This window comes from Gymnodraco acuticeps, unplaced genomic scaffold, assembly GCF_902827175.1.
Source record: "Gymnodraco acuticeps unplaced genomic scaffold, fGymAcu1.1, whole genome shotgun sequence".
NCBI lineage: Eukaryota > Metazoa > Chordata > Actinopteri > Perciformes > Bathydraconidae > Gymnodraco > Gymnodraco acuticeps.
The window spans coordinates 376,060-395,004 of NW_022989816.1; the positions used below are offsets into that span (position 1 = coordinate 376,060).

Sequence of the window (18,945 nt, forward strand, 5' to 3'; positions counted from 1 at the left end):
ACCTTGACCTGCTACAATACTGCTAGTGCATCAATAATAGGCTAATTGATCAAATATAACTTTTGATAGTAGCAATTACTAAAACTACTTTTATCCTTGCACTAAAATTGATCGCAGAGATTTTGCTTCATAGGTATTTTATTCTGTAAAACATAAATGATTAAGGAAGACAAATATATTTGTATGTACGTAATTATAATTTCTTGCAACTAAGGATATTTTCTGAAGTTACATGGGCCCATTCAATAATTTTAACTGATTCAAATATAGTTTTTTGAATTAAAAACATGAGTGGATGTTTATCAGGGTAGCATCTAAAGGCAGTTGAACGTGTTTATTGGTGGGCGTGGTTTGGGCGGCCAGGTAGAGGCTGGAGGAAGAGTACAAAATAAACTGAACACCAACTCAACCAAACATGAGGATTTATTTGAAAGCTTCCTGTTTTTTGATTTTGGGATTAATACATCCTGTCAATATGTCGGTAAGTCACTTTTAATCTTTAAAACACATTTTGACATTGTAGACGTTACGTCAATCTCTTGCTCACCCTTCTCACTTCCTGAAGTTACCCGGTGCTTATTACTTCACCAAGGTGTGTTTGTTGTTTTACGACCTTGTTGTTTGTTAAACCTTGAGATTAATTGAGAATCTTTTTAAATGTTAGTTACAGTGACCAACATATACATTTAATCGAATTTGTTGATTTTCAGTGGTGTATGGTATTGAAGTACATTTACTCAAGTACGATTTTGGGCTACTTGTACTTTACTTAAGTATTTAAATGTCATGCTACTTTATACTTCTACTCTATTTTGTAAGCCAATATTGTACTTTTCACTCCACTGCATTTATTTAACAAAACTAGTTATAAACATATCATTTTAGGTACAGATATCCAGCAGCAATATATAAAGTAATTCAATTAGCTCCACCTTTACCAGATGTGATGAACACATTAAGGATCAATAATCATAATGTACTCATTTTCTATCTATATATGAAAATGAAAACCAGGTGCGTTTCAACAGAGGACATCACACTTCCCATTTTGTGGTTTCAACACGTCATGTGGCTTTCAGTAGGAATTATATAAACAAGAAGAACCGCATTTATTTTTATTTTACAGATATTTCATACGTCCACAGATGAATGTCTTTATAGTAGGCTACATGCATTTTGTGACAAAAAGGAGTGTACCTTGGACTAACCCCAAACTAAAAGTCTCTTCTATAACATAACAAGTCTTCAGAGACTAAAGTGGTTGAAGTTTATACAAATCGGATACAAATGTTTTACTTCCTAAATAATGTTTTAAGGCAGCATCACAATTAAAAAAAAATGTTATCTCTTACAAGTCAACATAAATTGACACTTTTCCATATCCATGTTGTCATTAATTAAGATGAATTCAAAACAAAATTATTAAAATATTATATTTAATAGCACTTTTATATCTCTGTCATCTCATTGCTTTTACATGTTTTTCGTTATTTTCTTTGAAGAAGTCCAAAGTAAGTGAAAGGATGTGTGTCTTTATTGGTGTGGTTGACCCACATTGTTTGTTTTTTTGTCTCAGTTTCGCTGCTCTGATGTCTGTTGGCCTTTAATTCTTGGTACGGAAATTCTTTCACACTTGGTGATAGACATCATATGCAGCAAACACTTTGATGTGGTTTCCAAGTCAAAGTGCAGTAAGACCGTCTTATGTACAATGCGGCTAGTCCATCTCAGGGCTAACACACAGACAGAAAGCATTCGCATCTTGGGTTAAGTTCATCTTTCACTCATGTCTGTAGAAAACCCTTGCAAACATCAGGAGAAACAAACCATGGATAAGGTTAAATTAGGTTCACTGCATCCCTTTTAAGCAATAGTGCCGCTTGACAATTGCTTCCAGCTGTAAACATTATAAGTGTCCACGATTACAGCTGGAAGCACGGACAGTATGACACATCAAAAAGTCCACTGATCCAGGGAGGTAACCAAGCCACATTTTATTTCTGGGTGGGGATATTTACAGTATGACTGTTCAGATTGTTCTTTACTCAATCCAATCAAGAGTAATACTTTTCTACCCCTGTTTCCAGGCTGTAAAACATTATAGTTTTTATTTCATTAAGAACAGCAGCTTTATGTGATAAAGACCATTACGTTTATATCAATGAGTCTAGCTTGTCATTTATTTAAAGAGAAATCTTTTTAGGAGCTTTTTATTGTTGTGCTGAGCTGCTACATAGACTGTGTTGAGTCCAAACAACAGATCATCTGTTCTTTTACCTTTACAGCTTTGCTAAAGGGGTGGAGTTATTTTACCATGTAATTCAAGCTATAATATGTACTCATTACACTTTATTGGTGATAACTGCATCATTATGGGTTTGTCAGCCACAGTGTGTTTTGACATTGCGTCAGTGGGACTTTGTATCCGAGATATGATTCATTCTTTATTGTCCTCTTAAGGAAAGTACCTTCATAGGCTTAGTCAGCCCAATGTCTGTTTTCAACAGGAAACAGTATTGTGTTGAACTGCGTCTGTAAATATCTTCATCCCTTTTTCTCCATGAAATCAGTTTCCTGGCCCTCCAGAAGACTTGGAGGGATCAGGATATGACTTGGAAGATTCTGGCTCTGGTTCAGGAGATTGGACAGAACAAGGTAATGCTGAAAACCACAAACAAAGGCTATAGAAATGTTATACTCCACTTAATACAGTATCTTTTCATTATTTTTCAAAAACCAAACACAATACATGTCTACTCTCTGTCTCACCAGGTGAAATTAAAAACACCAACAGCAAAGATATCCACATTTTAGCAGCAGGAGGTGGAACCCAGACTAACTTTGATGTACGGTAGAGTCTCACTTCTTCTTAACCTCATTAGGAAGATGGCAGAGCAGAAAATAAGGTTTTAATCCTGCTCTTTTTTATTATAGGGTACTTCAGACCTGAACGACAACATGGGATCAGAATATGTTCTTGTGGCAAGCAGCAAGATCTTTTTGGACAACAAAGAAATCTTTGCTGGTACTTTGCCTTACGGTACATTAAGCATATTTGACAGAGTTTTACACTGTGTGATTGTTTCTAACTCAGTCATTTGTGTTCAGCTGTTATTGCAGGAGGATTGATAGGAGTGGTACTTGCAGCTGCAATGGCTGCAATATTAATCTATACATGGCAGCAGAAAGATAATGAAGGATACGTCCTGGCCCAGCAGACGACTTCACATGGAGATTATCACAGACCCAACAGGGAAGAAGTGATTGTTTAACTTAACATTTTAACACCAATGTTTATGTTTTAAAGGGAGGTTGCCAGGCAAATGTATGTACCTTGGGAGCGACTGTAAACGTTTTGTCTTCTCTTAATATTGGGGGTGAATCGCTGACTATCCCACCTAATACAAATGTATCTGCAGTTGTTCATTGATAATGTATTTATATTTATGAAGAATTGTTTTTGTTTACTATCTTAAAAAGGATTTGAGATTGCTTCATTCTACACAGGGCCAAAGGTATCATTGAAGTTTTGCTACTAATTTTAACTTGCTTTATTTCTTTATAAATGATGGGTTGTCAGCAGGTGTATGATCTTATTTGGCATTGTTTGTGCGTAAAGAAGATCATAGATGTAGTATGTGATTAATTATCAACCATGTAAAATATACTTTGCTATGTAATTGTTTTAAAGTGGCAGCTATCTTTGCTTCCATGCACACTTTTTTGTAGCTTTTACATTTAAAAAATACACTTTATGGGACTGGCTTTATGAAACTTAGCCATTGTTATTGTTGTAAGTAACACCACTGCTTTTAATACTGTAACACTTCAGAATGTATGCTGTGAGCCTCTCCCCTCTGTTACACCCAGGTGTAACAGGGCCTTTTAAGCTGCATGCAGGACTAATGACCTCATTATTATAAATCCCTGACTAGAGTCCTGGTTTAACCAGAAATACTTGATTAACTGTGTTAAATAGGGAAACCTCAGCATTATCCCCCATTACAGTGCGTTAAATAATCCATGTGACATGAACAATCTATGGGTGAACTCATTGTAGGGTGCATAATAAATGTAAAATAATACAATTTGGTAATAATGATGAGCTGCTATGTAACTATCTCGTAATGTCATCTAGACAAGGGGTTCCCAACCCCCGGTCCGCGGACCAGTACCGGGCCGCGGAGGTGTTACTGCCGGGCCGCGAAATAGCTGTGAGTTTATTGTAATATTTGCAGAATTATAAATATATAAAAATATTTTATCATATATTTTTCAAAAAGTGTTTAATGTTCGTACCTATACCAGTCCTATTATTTCATCCAGTAGCCTAGTTAATCTTTCACCAGATAACCGTTGAAAATGGCTTTTATGATGTGCCGAGGTATTCGGCGGCTCAGCCTGGTCTCAGCCTGGTCTCAGCCTGGTCTCAGCCTGGTCTCAGCCTGGTCTCAGCCTGGTCTCAGCCTGGTCTCAGCCTGGTCTCAGCCTGGTCTCAGCCTGGTCTCAGCCTGGTCTCAGCCTGGTCTCAGCCTGGTCTCAGCCTGGTCTCAGCCTGGTCTCAGCCTGGTCTCAGCCTGGTCTCAGCCTGGTCTCAGCCTGGTCTCAGCCTGGTCTCAGCCTGGTCTCAGCCTCTTGTGTGCACGAGAAAGTTACCGGTGCGCCAAGTAGGAAGAGGAGCGCACAGGAGTCAACCGTTTAATTGCAGACTGTTATGTTTATGTGGGGAAATGGCAGTGCATACATTATTTGAGATATATTTCAAACTCGGACTTCATTTTAAGGACATGTCGGCCAGGAGTGTATAGAGCTAGGCCTATATGTTTATTTTATAGCTTTTCTTTTTAATGACTGATTTTAAATGCCATTTTCTTAATGTCTTTCATTTTTTTGTAAAGCACTTTGAATTGCCTTGTGTTGAAAAGTGCTATATAAATAAACTTGCCTTGCCTTTGTTTAAGCACCGGATTGGCAAAACAGGAGAGTAAACCAGTCTGCCTTGATCTATGCATTCATGTCCGAGACTCTCACGGTATCTGCTGCCCACAGCTGTTTTATAGAAGGAAAACCTCCTTCACTTCATGAAATGGCTGCAGGCAGCATCAGGAAGCAGCGGGACCTATACTCCGCCTCTGAGAAGTGCAGCACCAGCGCACCGAGAGCTGTGCCTTTTTACGCACCGCCTTCGCTGTGTTTACCTTAAGCAGAACAGTTTAAGAGTGACTGCAGGCTGCTACGTGTTAACGACACACACCTCTACACCAGGCTTGGAATGTTGTCATTTTAGGGGCAAGGCCATTTGGCCTTCCCGTTCACATTTTTTTTAAGGGCACAAAGGCCACATGACAGGGCACAAAGGCCGTTTGGTTAAATTACGCTGGTCAATCAACATGACTGAAAAGTCAACACCAGTCGTTTTACAAATGGCTGATTAGCAATAGTGTTTCTTAAACGTATAAGTTCAGCCATAAACCACATAAGTCAGTCATGTATTATATCAAAACCGCTTAGCAAGAAAAATACTAGATTCAAAGGTGACAGCTATCTGCTAGCTTGTATGTAGAAGCAACACTAGATGTAGACCCCTTGAAAGGAAGACGTTAGCTCTATCCAAACTAGCTAGCTATCGCTAGTTTTCATGACAAAATGTAACGAGTCGACTTTAAATAGGCTAATACAATGGTAATTACCTATCAATAGTACTTTCTATAAACACTTGCTTACCTGTGCTTGTCTTGCTCCCGCGGCTGAGGTGGAGGCTGTCGGGCCCCTACAGGCATGTCTGACGGAACAATCACAGCAGAGCAATCGCTCTGATCCACAGACACGGGACTATCCTACTGCGCGCACTAGTATGACTTCACTAGCGTTGTTTACACTGGAACTTTTGACAGGGGCACAAAGGCCACTTTGGCCGTGAATTGCATTTTTTTCCACAGGGCATCACGGCCAAAGTGCGGGGCAACGACGGCCATGGCCGTCGTGGCCGTCGTGAAATTCCCACCCTGCGTCTACACACATCGAACTGCCCGATTACTCCCCCTTTTATTAGTTTTATGAAGGAGATGTCCAGTCACCAAGGCGCATGATGTGTGTGTGTGTGTGTGTGTGTGTGTGTGTGTGTGTGTGTGTGTGTGTGTGTGTGTGTGTGTGTGTGTGTGTGTGTGTGTGTGTGTGTGTGCGCTCTGCTCAGCTCTGTTTGTGTCTGTCCGACACCGGCATTTGTTTTCAAATGTTCAGTAATTTACACACATCTGGCTAACTCCATAGGTAGCCTATATGCGGGTGTTCCCAAAAATAAATTAGGCTAGTTTAATCTTAATCTCGATGTAGTGCTAAATGCTGTCGGACGTGCAGCGGAACGAACGTCACTATCATAATATCTTCTGAAAAGAAATGCCAGTGACACACACACACACACACACACACACACACACACACACACACACACACACACACACACACACACACACATACACACATACGCGCACACACACACACGCGCGCACACACACACACGCGCGCGCACACACACACACACACACACACACACACACACACACACACACACACACACACACACACACACACACACACACACACCTCCTTCATAATGCGCCTTCTCCTCGTTTTCACATCACTGGATTATCCGTATATCATACAAGCAAAACCAAAACGTTTTCCCGTTTTGGTTTAAAAACTGAATAGCGTCGGTTTTTTGGTTTTCCGTTTTTCCGAAAAACCAAAAAACGACACCGGTTCTTTTTTAAACGTTGTTACTATGTTTTGGTTTGCATATTGTTGTAGTATTTGTTCAGGCTTTTACATACAATTAGCCTCTGTTGCTACCTGCTGGTGGTGAGTAAATATTAAAATCAGTTAAAATTGACGGTCCGCGATTTTTTTTTAAATGTAGGCTATCTGCCGGTCCTTGGCAATAAAGGTTGGGAACCCCTGATCTAGACCCTAGATATTTACTATTTTTGTATTTGATAATTGTTGATACAAAATATCAATCCTGAATGTCTTTATGTTTGTTTTACTAGCATATAACTAGAGTGTATGTATAATGTTTATTTAGTATATGTATGTACTAATCAGGAAAATGTGATTGATTTTCAAATGGTAAAAGATGAAGTTGCAAAATAATGTACACCCTCCTAAAGGTAACACCATAACACTTAAAAGGGCAACTGATTACTAGATGAGGGTTGAACTGCCACTTGAACTGTTGTTAATTAAAGGAATAATTGAATAACTCTCACACTTAATACTGACAATAATGACACCACATAGAGAATATTGTCTTTTGCAATACAGATGTGAATTGTAAAAGAAAACGACAAGGATAAAAGATCATTTTCAACAACCTAAACAAGCCTATTAATAATAATGATACACTTTATGTATATAGAACCTTTCAAAACATAGTCACAAAGTGCTTTCACATAAAGATACACAAAGAGCAAGTGAACTAAATAACAGCATCTTAACATAAAAACAGGTTGAAAATAATAACACTAAAATGCATAGATAAAGACAAAATAAATATAAATAAAGTCACATAAAAGCAATTCTAAAAGAGTGAGTTGTTAAAAGTGATTTAACACTAGAACCGCCAGAGGTCGCTGTATACCTAAAACCGCCAACGGGTCAAATGTACCCGCTATTGATTTTCAAGGTACAATGTTCTTTTATTTATCATACAGAACAGTGAGTTTTGATCGCACAGGGATGAAACTTATACCAATAGAATCTGTGGACTCTCAGCTTTTCATATGATATCGTTTCTGCAGATAGCATGAAGTATAAAATATCGCTACAAGTGCTGATTTAAACGCTTGGTGTTCGACTTGTGTTTTGTTTAGGTACAAATCTCTCTATCTCTCTATCCATCTATATATAACTATCTATCGATCTCTCTGTAATGTTCTGTTCTATGGACATATAATTGTCTACATAAACAGACGACGCGGACTACTTCTCTCATTCAGAGTGTCCATCTTTATTCAACTGGCACGTAACCTGCACACATGCATTACGTCCTCAACGTGAGCTCAGTCATCCAAGATCTTGTATTCTCCAAGATGTTACATTATCTATATCTCTCTATCTATCTATCTATCTATCTAGCTCTCTCTCTATCAATATATCTATCTATCTATAAGGAACCGCAGTAGACAAAAGGCGTTGCTATAGCAACACGTCATGCTTACGCTGCATTTTCTATGAGGTAAATATTACCCGCTGGCGGATATTGGTATAAATGGCTTTTTTTTGGCGAATTTTTCATTCTGACTTCCTATTGACAATTTTTAACAACAGAGGGTGCGACATAACACACTTTCAGGAAAAGTCACGGACTGGGAGACTTTAATATGTTATGGAAAAAAAGTTACATACAATCAAAAAACAGCTGCGGGTAAAATGTACCCGTTGGCGTTTCGAGTGTTAAAAGAGCAGACATATTTTGCAGCCCTGTTCTGTAACAGGGCTGCTTCACGCTCATTGGTTAAGATTCCTGTCAGTCAAAGTTACCCTCTATTTCCCGTGTGTTGTTATCGCGGTGTCTCCCATCTCGTCAATTTGCTGGGTGGGCGTTCCTCCTCCGAGTTCGTCTACTGACTGTTGTGAACAGTGAATGCTGTGAAGAATTGTATCCTCCACGACCAGCTCCCGATGTTTCTTCCTACGCTTGTGGAGGACATGCATCACTTTAAGCCAACTCGAGACAGACTGTACACCACCCGGTGTTGCGGATGTTGCCACGTCCGGACGGGGACCATCATTCTGGGAACTTGGTATATGGTGCGTAAAATGGTGATGGGGATTAGCGAGCTAATGCTAGCTAGCAATGCTTGTCAATAAGTTCTGTGATAAGTTCGATAAAAGTAACAAGTTACATTATAAATGTCAACCAGACTTTCGATACACATATCAATGTTAGTATTACGACTGTTTTCGTTCACTTTAATGTAAGCTAGGTGCTACTTTTTGACCATTTTAAACAGCCGTTACACGCCTCGCTTATAACTGTACAGAGAGCTAGCGTTAGCAGCCTGCTAGCATTACAGCTTTGACTAGCTCAGTGTTTATGTCGATACAACTCACCCAACCTTGAAAACGCGGTTATTTAATTGATATAAAGACAGTCAGTGGCATATTCCTGCTAGTTACCCACACCCGATTGGGTTCAGAGGGTATGAAATGTGTCACATTTGGACTTATGTTGCACGTAAGCGCAAGCTAGGCAACATTCCGCTAACTTGATAGCGTAATGGCTGTCAAATCATAACAAGCTTGGCAATGAGGGAATCCACAGTCGCATGCTGTAAGGGATACGGGTTTTGACATTATTTATGTTGTTAAAAAAGTATTAACATAATATTATCTAGTTTCTATTAGTTCATATACAGGCTGAAGTAGTTACAACTGTTTGCTAAGGTCAGCTATTTCTGCACATTTCTCATTAACTTCTGCTATAATCCCCTCCACCACGTCACAGAACAGATGTTCATGTTTTCGGTTGCATTTCGAGCTTTTTGCCAGCTGGACACTACTTGACTCATACAAAAACCCATGAGCATTTCCCTCTATTTTCACGAAATCACACTGATGTATATATAATTACTCTTGTTCACATATCTGTATACATATAAATTCACCTGATCAGAGTTTGAGTCCTTTTTTATTGTTTTGTTATTACATGTTTTTTTTAATTTTCTAATTCCTATTGTTAATATCCCTGTGTATATGTTTTACTATATGTGTTTCCTTTATTCTATTGCTGACAAAAACTGAATTTCCCAGAGGGGATCAATATAGGTCCATCTTATTTTATGTAGCACTAGGTCTCAAGCTAGATGCAACACACACAAAAAATCGGATACAACAACCAGACACAGCGATACAGTTAGTTAACGTTAAGATTTAGTATATTTGGGAGAAGCTGATAATGTGGTTAATTTGGCTTTTTTGCATTTAATGATGCTACAGCCAGATATCAGGAGGAGGAGAGATACATAATTGAAAATGCACAATAAGTTCCCTTCTCTATCCTCCTTGATATTGTCAGAACACATAAACAACTGGACATGATCAGCCTACGCTACACTTTTCTGCAGTTAAAGTTGGAGAAGTTTTAGATAAAATGTTGAGGTCAGTGTCGAACAATAATGCTTTGTTTTGTCGCAGATGCTCTGGTTCCAAGTTAGTTCCAGCTCTAAAAAGCTAGTTTTTAAATGATAGACTAGGACCATTTATTTATAGTATTTCACATTAATTTGAAATTCCATCTATTATAAAAGATTATATTAACTTGGATGTTCTTCCTTCCAGATAACCAGTTGTTTCAGGTCATGACACCATGTGCTACTGTATGTCTATTTCCCTTAATTTACCACAATATTCTGTATCTTATGAATGTAGCAGCTTGAATGCTGGAGCATCCTCAGGTCCTTAAATGGTTGCTCCTCACGCCTTCATTACCACATGATGATAAAGTAACCTTGACATAAAAACAGTGATAAATGATTCACTGTTATCTTATCCACATGTTAACTTCCTTAAACTGAAAACTAATGCCTGACCTTAAAGGAGTTATTTAATCCAAAAATGTTGTTAATTATTTAAAGGCTAAACAATTTGTTGGTAATGTGCTAAGACATGCATAATTGTTCTTTTAAAAACCCTCTCTCTTTTCCCTCCTTCCTCTTTTCAGGTAGTCAACCTGTTGATGGGCATCCTGCTGACGGTAGCTGTGACCCACCCGGAGAACGTGCCCACTATCGACTTGCAGTATGAGGTCATCGACCATTACTTTGCGTCCGACAGGATGTCTGGTAAGCGGTTAAATCTACATAAGAAATACTATAAGGGCTCTCAAACAGCATTATAAAAATACATTGTTTTGAGTTTATTGAGAGGCATTTACACCTTTTTGAATATATTCATTCAAGGTAGGCCTTACTTCCATGGTGTTCAGATGAAGATGTTTTGCCCGCGGAAACATCAAACATATGCTCTGGATTTAGAAGTGTATATGTGCTCAACAGATGAGCTGCTATTATGTGAGGTGGAACATGTGATTCATCTTCCTCAGGGAGCAAACCTCCCCACGGAGTGCAAATCAAAGCAACTGTGTTCATGTTGTTATTGGACTGGGGTCACTTGTATTGTTCTTTTGTATTTCCTTGAGGTTTTGTGTTTTAGCTGAGGTGCTTGTACCAGGGCAGGGCTGGCAGGACTATCGGAGTGCTTTTTCCATCTGGCGTTTGTTCTGTTCATTTGGCTTGGTGACTCCTCTTCATTTTTCTGAAACATTGACTCGGCGGGAGAGAAGAGGAAACAATCGTTGTGGGTTGACCTTCCCACAGCAGGCAAACAGGAGTGTAAAGTTAGCATGTTAGTGCAGCTTCATCAGGCTGCACGCTCTTTATACCACTAAATGTTTGAAAGAGATATTAAGAGATAACATGAGGAAAGGGTCTCTAGCTTTAAGTTTGGATTAAGCTTTTTGTCTATAACAAAATGCTAAATGATTGTGTTGCAGTTTCTCCAAATCTCTTTGGTCCCCCTCTTGATCTTATGTGTAAGTTAATGAAATAACTTTGGATCTTAGACTGTTTAATCAGACAAAACAGACCATTTAAAGATGTAACATTTGGCTTAAGAAAACAGATTGTAAAACTGCACAATGTTCTGCTATTCATTGAAAAAACATTGCTTTAACAAGAAATGTAGAGATTGCAGTAACACTATATAAAAAAGCAATTTGTTGACACATCTGACCCTGGCCTAGTGTTAGTATAAACCTAAAACTAAATACAGGTGGACAAAAACAACACAAAGACAAATCAAAACAATTAGACCAGTCAAAGGTCCATAATAATTGAATGCTATGTTTTCACAAACTGCAAAAGTGGACTTTCCACCAACTCCAAAGTACAAGCCTTTTTTTTTTATTCATTAACCAGAACTTGAGACTGTTATTTTGTTTTCTAAAACCTCAACTTGAGCTGCAGACAGTCCTCCATGTTTAGGTTGTGCTGCTGGAGCTGCTGAATAACAAAGAGAAGCCTCCAGGCCGCAGTGCTGCTGTAGCGTTCTCACCAGCATCGTCTCATCGTCAGTTGTGCAACAGGCACCATTGATTGAGGAAGCGATCAACTGAGTGATGGAGATAAAAGAGGATATGAAAGACAGGCCTTTTAATTATCCCAGTCTGAGTTTCATTGTGTATTTACCCACGCTACATAGCTCTGAGGGAGAGGCTTAATGCTCCCCAGAGCCTGCCTTTAAAACGGAGTTAGCTGCAAAGAGCCCAGCCGTGGGAACTGTTCACTTGCAGAATGTAAATCACTGCTGCTTCAAGGAGAGCCGACCAATCCATCCTCACTCACTGATAAGTAATGATTTATGTGCGAATAAACTCAAATTGTAATAACGCTTCCATGCTTTTTCTTTATTCTCACTTTTTCTCCCACAGAGAATGCCTGTGTGGGATTTGCCATCTCTCTGCTGATGCTCACCATCAGTGCCATGATGGTGTATGGAGCCATCACTGTAAGTCTGCACAGTGGCTACTCTGCCGTTTCTAATTCTCTTTTGACAGCGTGTACTTACTTTAAAGCGCCGTCATGGTTTCTTATGCTAATATGTGATCCCAGACTGCATGCATTGAAAAAAAAACATTGCTTTCACGCTGTTTAATAATAGCACCGGATTTAAGAGCTAAGCAAGACGTCATACGAAATACCAAAGCACCCTTCCCTTTTTCTTTAAACTTCAGTTCATTTCAGCTGGATGTTCAAAAGAGTGCTGGTGCAGTGGGAGTTGAGCGCTCCGTTCTTTGTTTTCACTGCCTGTCATCTTTACCTCACAGGCCTGCCCGATGGCATCAACACTGACAGGTTTGATAGCCTTTAGTCGTGGCCCTGCATTAAGCTGCTGGTTAGGATGTCTGCACAGTTAAAGGGTGACTCGCATCTGCAGGATCTGTTCATGCTGACGGTCTGCAAGAGTTATGCGTTAGCTGTGCACGAACATCTCCCAGACAACAGTAGTAGAAACCCCTTTTCCAATGCAGTGTGGCGGTGCAGAGCCGCAGTTGTTGTAGTGTCCCAATTCAATATCCTAAATGTTTCATGTTCATAATGTACGAAATATATTTAGTACTTTGCTACATTAACTAAGATTGGAGAGTAAAGTAGAAGTATCGTCCTTGCATAAAAAACACCCAGAATGCCTGTAGAGATTCTTGTAAAGTGACCCAGTTAAAGGAACGCTGCAGATCTTCAATCTTCTCTTTGTATTCGTTACAGTGAGGCTTGCTAATGCTACAGCGTCAGCACTCTCTGTCTCTGTAGGCAGGCTCTTTTCATTTACCCCAAACCACATGTGATGATGCAGCCTGAGCGCAGAGCAAAAGGCGTTTTTTCAATCCAGGAAAGATCTCAATTAAACAGAGAAACCCAGGGTTAGAATGGAACAAGCACTGAAAGCTGTTTTGATGCAGGCTGTGAATGCATCTTTATCTGTAGTTCTTGTAGAGGGCAATACCTCCATGATACAAATATGTCTAAATGTTAATCAAAGACATGTGTTGGGGGATAAGGTTGATTAATGCAACATGTTCCTTGTGCTCAATGACCTCAAACAGCCTCTGCCTAACTGATAAGTTTGTTCATTATAATTCTTTGTCTCCCCTGTAATCGTTCTCCTCAGCATCGTGACGGCTGGCTCATCCCGTTTTTCTGCTACCAGCTGTTTGACTTTGCTCTGAGCTGCCTGGTGGCCATCAGCTCTCTCACCTACCTTCCCCGGATCAAGGACTACCTGGACCAGCTGGTCAGTGCCAACACATTCCTCTGTCCACAGTCTGATCCCGTGGCGTTATAATTCATGACACCACCGTTATTAACCCTGACAATAGAAAACAGCATCTAATACTAAGCCTCATTGCTCTCCTTTTTATGTCATTTTTACCTAAAAATACCTCAGAATCCCTTTATTAGTCCCGCAGAGGGGAAATGTACATTGTTCAGGGTTCTTACGGTCATTAAAAACCTGGAAAAGTCATGGAAATTCAAAATGCTAATTCCAGGCCCTGGAAAAGTTATGGAAAACAATATTTTTCCCAAAGTCATGGAAATGTAACTAAAGTTGCGTCAAATATAATTTATATTTGATCTAATCACCAAAGTAGTAATACTATAATGATAATAAATACTGTATCGTTTAGTAATGAAACGTAAAATGGCATTTAACTGACGAGATATTTTGCTGGTGAGAGATTTTAGTTGCTTTAGCGTGTAGAAGCTAGTAATCCTACTATTTGATTTGTTTTAGATAGGCACGACATGTTTCAGATGCAGACCTTATTTTCCTGTTCCATGTTAAAATAAACCATTTTCAGTGGTACCGCTGAGAAAGAGTCATTGTTTTGGTAATGGAAAATTAGGTAAAGGTCATGGAGAAGTCATGGAAAATCATTGGTGAAAAAGTGTACGAACCCTGCTTGTTACAGCAGAAAAACAGCCAAAGACAGCTTAATGTTACATGCATGAAAATTAAGTATTAAAGTTAAAAAAAGTTACAATATAATACAAAATAGAATAAATTAAAAAGTTACACGATTTAAGGTTTATGTAGAAGGGTAAAGATATTTGTATTTGAATGTCAATGTTATATTTGTAAACCATTACAAGTTGTTCTTAGAAGAGAGTTGATTTAGTATCTTCATACTTTAGTGCACTTATTGTAAATACTTTTTGATAAGTGTTAAATGTTATTCCACGTTCATGGACAATGAGGAGAAAACATGACTGAAAGCAAATAATAATCAGTATAATCAGGCTATACAAATGTTGATAAATACTGAAAATGATTCACCTATGACATTTGACTGTTTAAACAACCTCAAGCGCTCTAAGGGTTGAGTTTCTTTCTGTGGGTTGCGTGGCAGCGTTGATGGAGATGTGTGTTGAGTTTAAAAAGGTCTCATTGATTATCTGCCGTCTGTTCTTGTCCTCCTCAGCCGGACTTCCCGTACAAAGATAACCTGCTCTCTCTGGACTCCAGCTGCCTGCTGCTCTTCGTGCTCGTCTTCTTTGCCTTCCTCATCATCCTCAAGGTGAAATCCTTGTTATTTATTCACAGATCCATCCGGTTTATTCTGTGTTTTGGTTCATTTAATTTCGATCCAATCAAACTTAAAACATAGTAAGTTTGATTTTTTTTTTTTAGATGAGGAAGTTGATATTAGTTAAATGTCTGTGGATTCAGTAAAATGATGATGATGATGATGATGATGATGATGATGATGATGTGTATATAATAATAATACACTTTATTTGTATAGCACCTTTCATTCAAGTGCTTTACAGAAAACATAAAAACAATATTAAAATAAATACAGAACAAGATAAAACATCTACAGCGATCCTAATGAAATACCCGTGAATTAAAGCTAACAAGAAATTAAAGTATGTTAAAATAAAACAATAAAAATATGTAAAATAAAAGCAAAACAGAAAAAAATATGTAAAACATGGACAGAGAGAATTGAAAGTTAACCCAAATTAAAAGCCATATTAAAAAATATGATGAATTTTTGTGCTGTTTTTAAATTTAAAAGATATGTTGTGGTTTTAGCAAGTTTAATAATAACATTCAAAATAAATGTTTGCTTTCCAGTCCTACCTGATCAACTGTGTGTGGAACTGCTACAAGTACATCAACAACAGGAACATGCCAGAGATTGCAGTCTTCCCGGCCTTCGAGACCCCTCCCCAGGTATGCAGGCTGCCTGACTGCTCTCTGATTGACTGCTGTGAATTTTCCGAGCGGTATCGCTGTCACACACTCGACACTTTTTGGTAAAGCAATGTGTAATGCTGACGTTGGGCCAACAGGTGGCATACTGTCCACGCAGTGATGGTATAAGAAGCCAAAAGCAGGCAGTAATCACATTAAGTGTTCAAAAAAGAACAACCTGTCAGAAGAAATAACATTTATTGCCAGCTACCATGTTTTTCGTAAAAAAATCTCCTCTTTCAAAGACTCTTAAATGTCTAATAGTTATTAAATTAAAACGTTTAGTCATATTGATGAGATGACACACTTAACTGGTGGTGAGGTTATCTCATATGGAATTGAAATCCACAATTACAAATATGTTATCAATTTGTCTGTCAGTTCCCTTGACAATGATTAAAATAATTGTTTGGTGTAAAAAGCATATTTCAAAGGTCCAAAATCCCAAATTGTCATATTTTAATCCCTACTTTTGTCGAACAAACAGCCCAATATCACCACATGTTCACTTCAATATCATAGAAGACAACCTGCATTAACTTTAGAGACGCTAAAATAAGTTAACTTTTAGCATGCTTTAGCATGGTTTGTTTTGTGTTTGTATCTTGTATTTTAAATGTATTTATATTATGTTGTGTGAGCTTATCTCTCTGTACAGCACTTTGGTCTGAAGGTTTTAAAGTGCTATATAAATAAAGTTGGATTGGATGCTTAAAATATGATTTTTGACCATTAAGACTCTTGATATCCAGATGAATGAATTTAAAATGTGTATATTCCTTAGTTGCAGCCCTAATATGTGTGCATCTGGATTAATATAGATTACTATATAAAGCACTTTGAATTGCCTTGTGTTGAAAGGTGCTATATAAATAAACTTGCCTTACTGATGTTATGCTGATTTGTTTTCTTCTCCAGTACATCCTGCCTACCTACGAGATGGCGATGAAGATGCCAGAGAAGGAGCCACCTCCCCCTTACATGCCTGCTTAAGCACCAGCCCCTGTTGCCAAACTACACACACACACACACACACACACACACACACACCACCACCATATGCATTCCTACCTTGCCTCACTAACCCTTTCTGAACACCATTTCACCCCCCCCCCCCTTCCCTGACCCACTGTGTACGTGTAAGGCCACTGACAACGTTTTGTTCAGCCCTTCCCTCTGTGTTCCTACAGAGCGTCTATAGAGCATCCCGGAGGTGTGAGAGGGGAAAGATGGGAAAGACTGAAATCTGTGAGATGAATGAATGAATGTGATGTTTGAAAAGCAAAGGAAGCTACCAGCCCTCGCTCCCACCCCTCTGGCCTTTTTTATGTCTTAGCAAAAGGGATACATGTGAAAATAAATTGCTTGAAATGCTATCATCAATCCAGCACCATCCTATCTATTGATTGATATATGAAGTGTAAAAAACATATTATGACAATCCATTTATTATAGCTCTTATTGTTGAATTGTGTTATTTTCCCCCCTAATTATTTACACCTAGACTATTCCATCTCAGTCATTGAATGGAGTCTGTAGCACTTTTTCGCCTGGTATTTATTTAGCTTTGCTGTGGTTCAGTTCACTGCCACCCCTGACATTTTCATCACTCTGCTGCCCCGATGTGTGAGCAAAGATAGGGATTAGTTTCCCAGCTGAAACGGAGAGACAGAGAGAGAGCGGAGGGCACTGATGATGATGATCATTTTCTCTGCTTCCTCCTCGCCCGACATCTGGAGCAGCAGCTAGTCTTGTGAACATTAGTATTTGCATGCTTATCAAAAGCCTCCCCATTTCTTTATTGGTATTATGATTTTATCCTAGTGGAAATACATTTGACTTCAATAAACGTTTCAGAAAAATTATGTCTCCATGACTCTTTTGTTATGTCTAAGATTCTGTAGTAAATTCAAAAGCAGATTTTAAAAGTGAACGTCTGTGATGTTGAGAAACACTTCAAGTTCTTCAGTGTAGGAATACTCTGTTACAAGTAAAAGTCCTGTATTCAAAAGGTAATTCAAGTAAAAGTACAAAAGTATTGGCATCTAAAAATACTCAAAGTAGCAAAGTAATATAGGCTACTTGCTATGCGGATTGGCCCATTTCAGAATCATATGTTGTCATTAAAATCATTTATGTATTGATGTGTTTATCAAGCTTGTTAAAGTGGACCAAATCTGTATTATGCCATTTCAATCAATCAATCAATGTTTATTTATATAGCCCAATATCACAAATGTTACATTTGTCTCAGTGGACTTTACAGTTTGTACAAAATATCAGTATGACAATACGACACCCTCTGTCCTTAGACCCTCACATCGTACAAGGAAAAACTTCCGGAGAAAACCCACAGTTTAAAGGGAAAAATGGGAGAAACCTCAGGGAGAGCAACAGAGGAGGGATCCCTCTCCCAGGACGGACAGACGTGCAATAGATGCCGTGTGTAAATTGAAAAGATAATACATTTGCAACATAGGTAGTCCAAATGTTTGGAAATGCATGTGTGTATAATAGGAAGATGAATCCACGAGGATATCCATCCAGGACCTATGATCCAGGACCACAGCCACGACTCAAGATCCAGGGCTCGCGATCCAGGACAGAGGAGCGCAGGATCATCCATGACTCTGGATCCCGGCGTATATAGACACCAAAAAGAAAGACATTTGGGGAAGCTGGGTTAATCGGAACATGAGAGTACACAGGTATAGACAGAAAGAAGTAAGATGTCCCCCCACAAACTAAGCCTATATCAGCAAAACTAGGGGCTGAATCTAATCAGCCCTAACTATAAGCTTTATCAAAAAGGAAGGTCTTAAGCGCACTCTTAAAAACGGATAGGGTGTCTGCCGTCCGAACATAAACTGGAAGCTGATTCCACAAATGTGGAGCTTGATAAGAAAAGGCTCTGGCTCCCATTGTACTTTTAGAGACTCTAGGAACAACCAACAACCCTGCATTCTTGGAACGCAATGCCCTAGTAGGACAGTAGGGTATAATGAGTTCTTTAAGGTAAGATGGCGCCTGCCCATTAAGGGCTTTGTAGGCGAGAAGAAGAATTTTAAATTCTATCCTGTGTTCTATAGGGAGCCAGTGTAAGGCAGCCAGAACAGGAGTAATGTGGTC

General features: G+C 38.8%; 2 protein-coding genes across 2 annotated transcripts; both read left to right on the forward strand.

The window, feature by feature from the left end:
- The first annotated feature begins 345 nt into the window (after positions 1-345).
- LOC117556785 (syndecan-1-like) lies at positions 346-3,774 on the forward strand. Its single transcript, XM_034232303.1, has 5 exons — positions 346-481; positions 2,571-2,655; positions 2,773-2,846; positions 2,935-3,025; positions 3,109-3,774. The coding sequence occupies exons 1-5, from the start codon at positions 416-418 to the stop codon at positions 3,270-3,272; spliced, it is 480 nt and encodes a 159-aa protein (XP_034088194.1). The 5' UTR covers positions 346-415; the 3' UTR covers positions 3,273-3,774.
- Positions 3,775-8,538: 4,764 nt separating this feature from the next.
- On the forward strand, positions 8,539-17,678 carry laptm4a (lysosomal protein transmembrane 4 alpha). Its single transcript, XM_034232283.1, has 7 exons — positions 8,539-8,808; positions 10,721-10,841; positions 12,488-12,564; positions 13,726-13,848; positions 15,038-15,133; positions 15,697-15,795; positions 16,735-17,678. The coding sequence occupies exons 1-7, from the start codon at positions 8,680-8,682 to the stop codon at positions 16,807-16,809; spliced, it is 720 nt and encodes a 239-aa protein (XP_034088174.1). The 5' UTR covers positions 8,539-8,679; the 3' UTR covers positions 16,810-17,678.
- Positions 17,679-18,945: the final 1,267 nt, after the last annotated feature.

Excerpts from the sequence above, each read along its gene's own strand:
- LOC117556785 (XM_034232303.1), top strand. The coding sequence starts at position 416 with ATGAGGATTTATTTGAAAGCTTCCTGTTTTTTGATTTTGGGATTAATA. Across the intron at positions 2,656-2,772 it reads AGGAGATTGGACAGAACAAG|GTGAAATTAAAAACACCAAC; the intron begins GTAATGCTGAAA and ends CTGTCTCACCAG. Across the intron at positions 2,847-2,934 it reads GAACCCAGACTAACTTTGAT|GGTACTTCAGACCTGAACGA; the intron begins GTACGGTAGAGT and ends TTTTTATTATAG.
- laptm4a (XM_034232283.1), top strand. The coding sequence starts at position 8,680 with ATGTTTCTTCCTACGCTTGTGGAGGACATGCATCACTTTAAGCCAACT. Across the intron at positions 8,809-10,720 it reads TTCTGGGAACTTGGTATATG|GTAGTCAACCTGTTGATGGG; the intron begins GTGCGTAAAATG and ends TCCTCTTTTCAG. Across the intron at positions 15,134-15,696 it reads CCTTCCTCATCATCCTCAAG|TCCTACCTGATCAACTGTGT; the intron begins GTGAAATCCTTG and ends TTTGCTTTCCAG.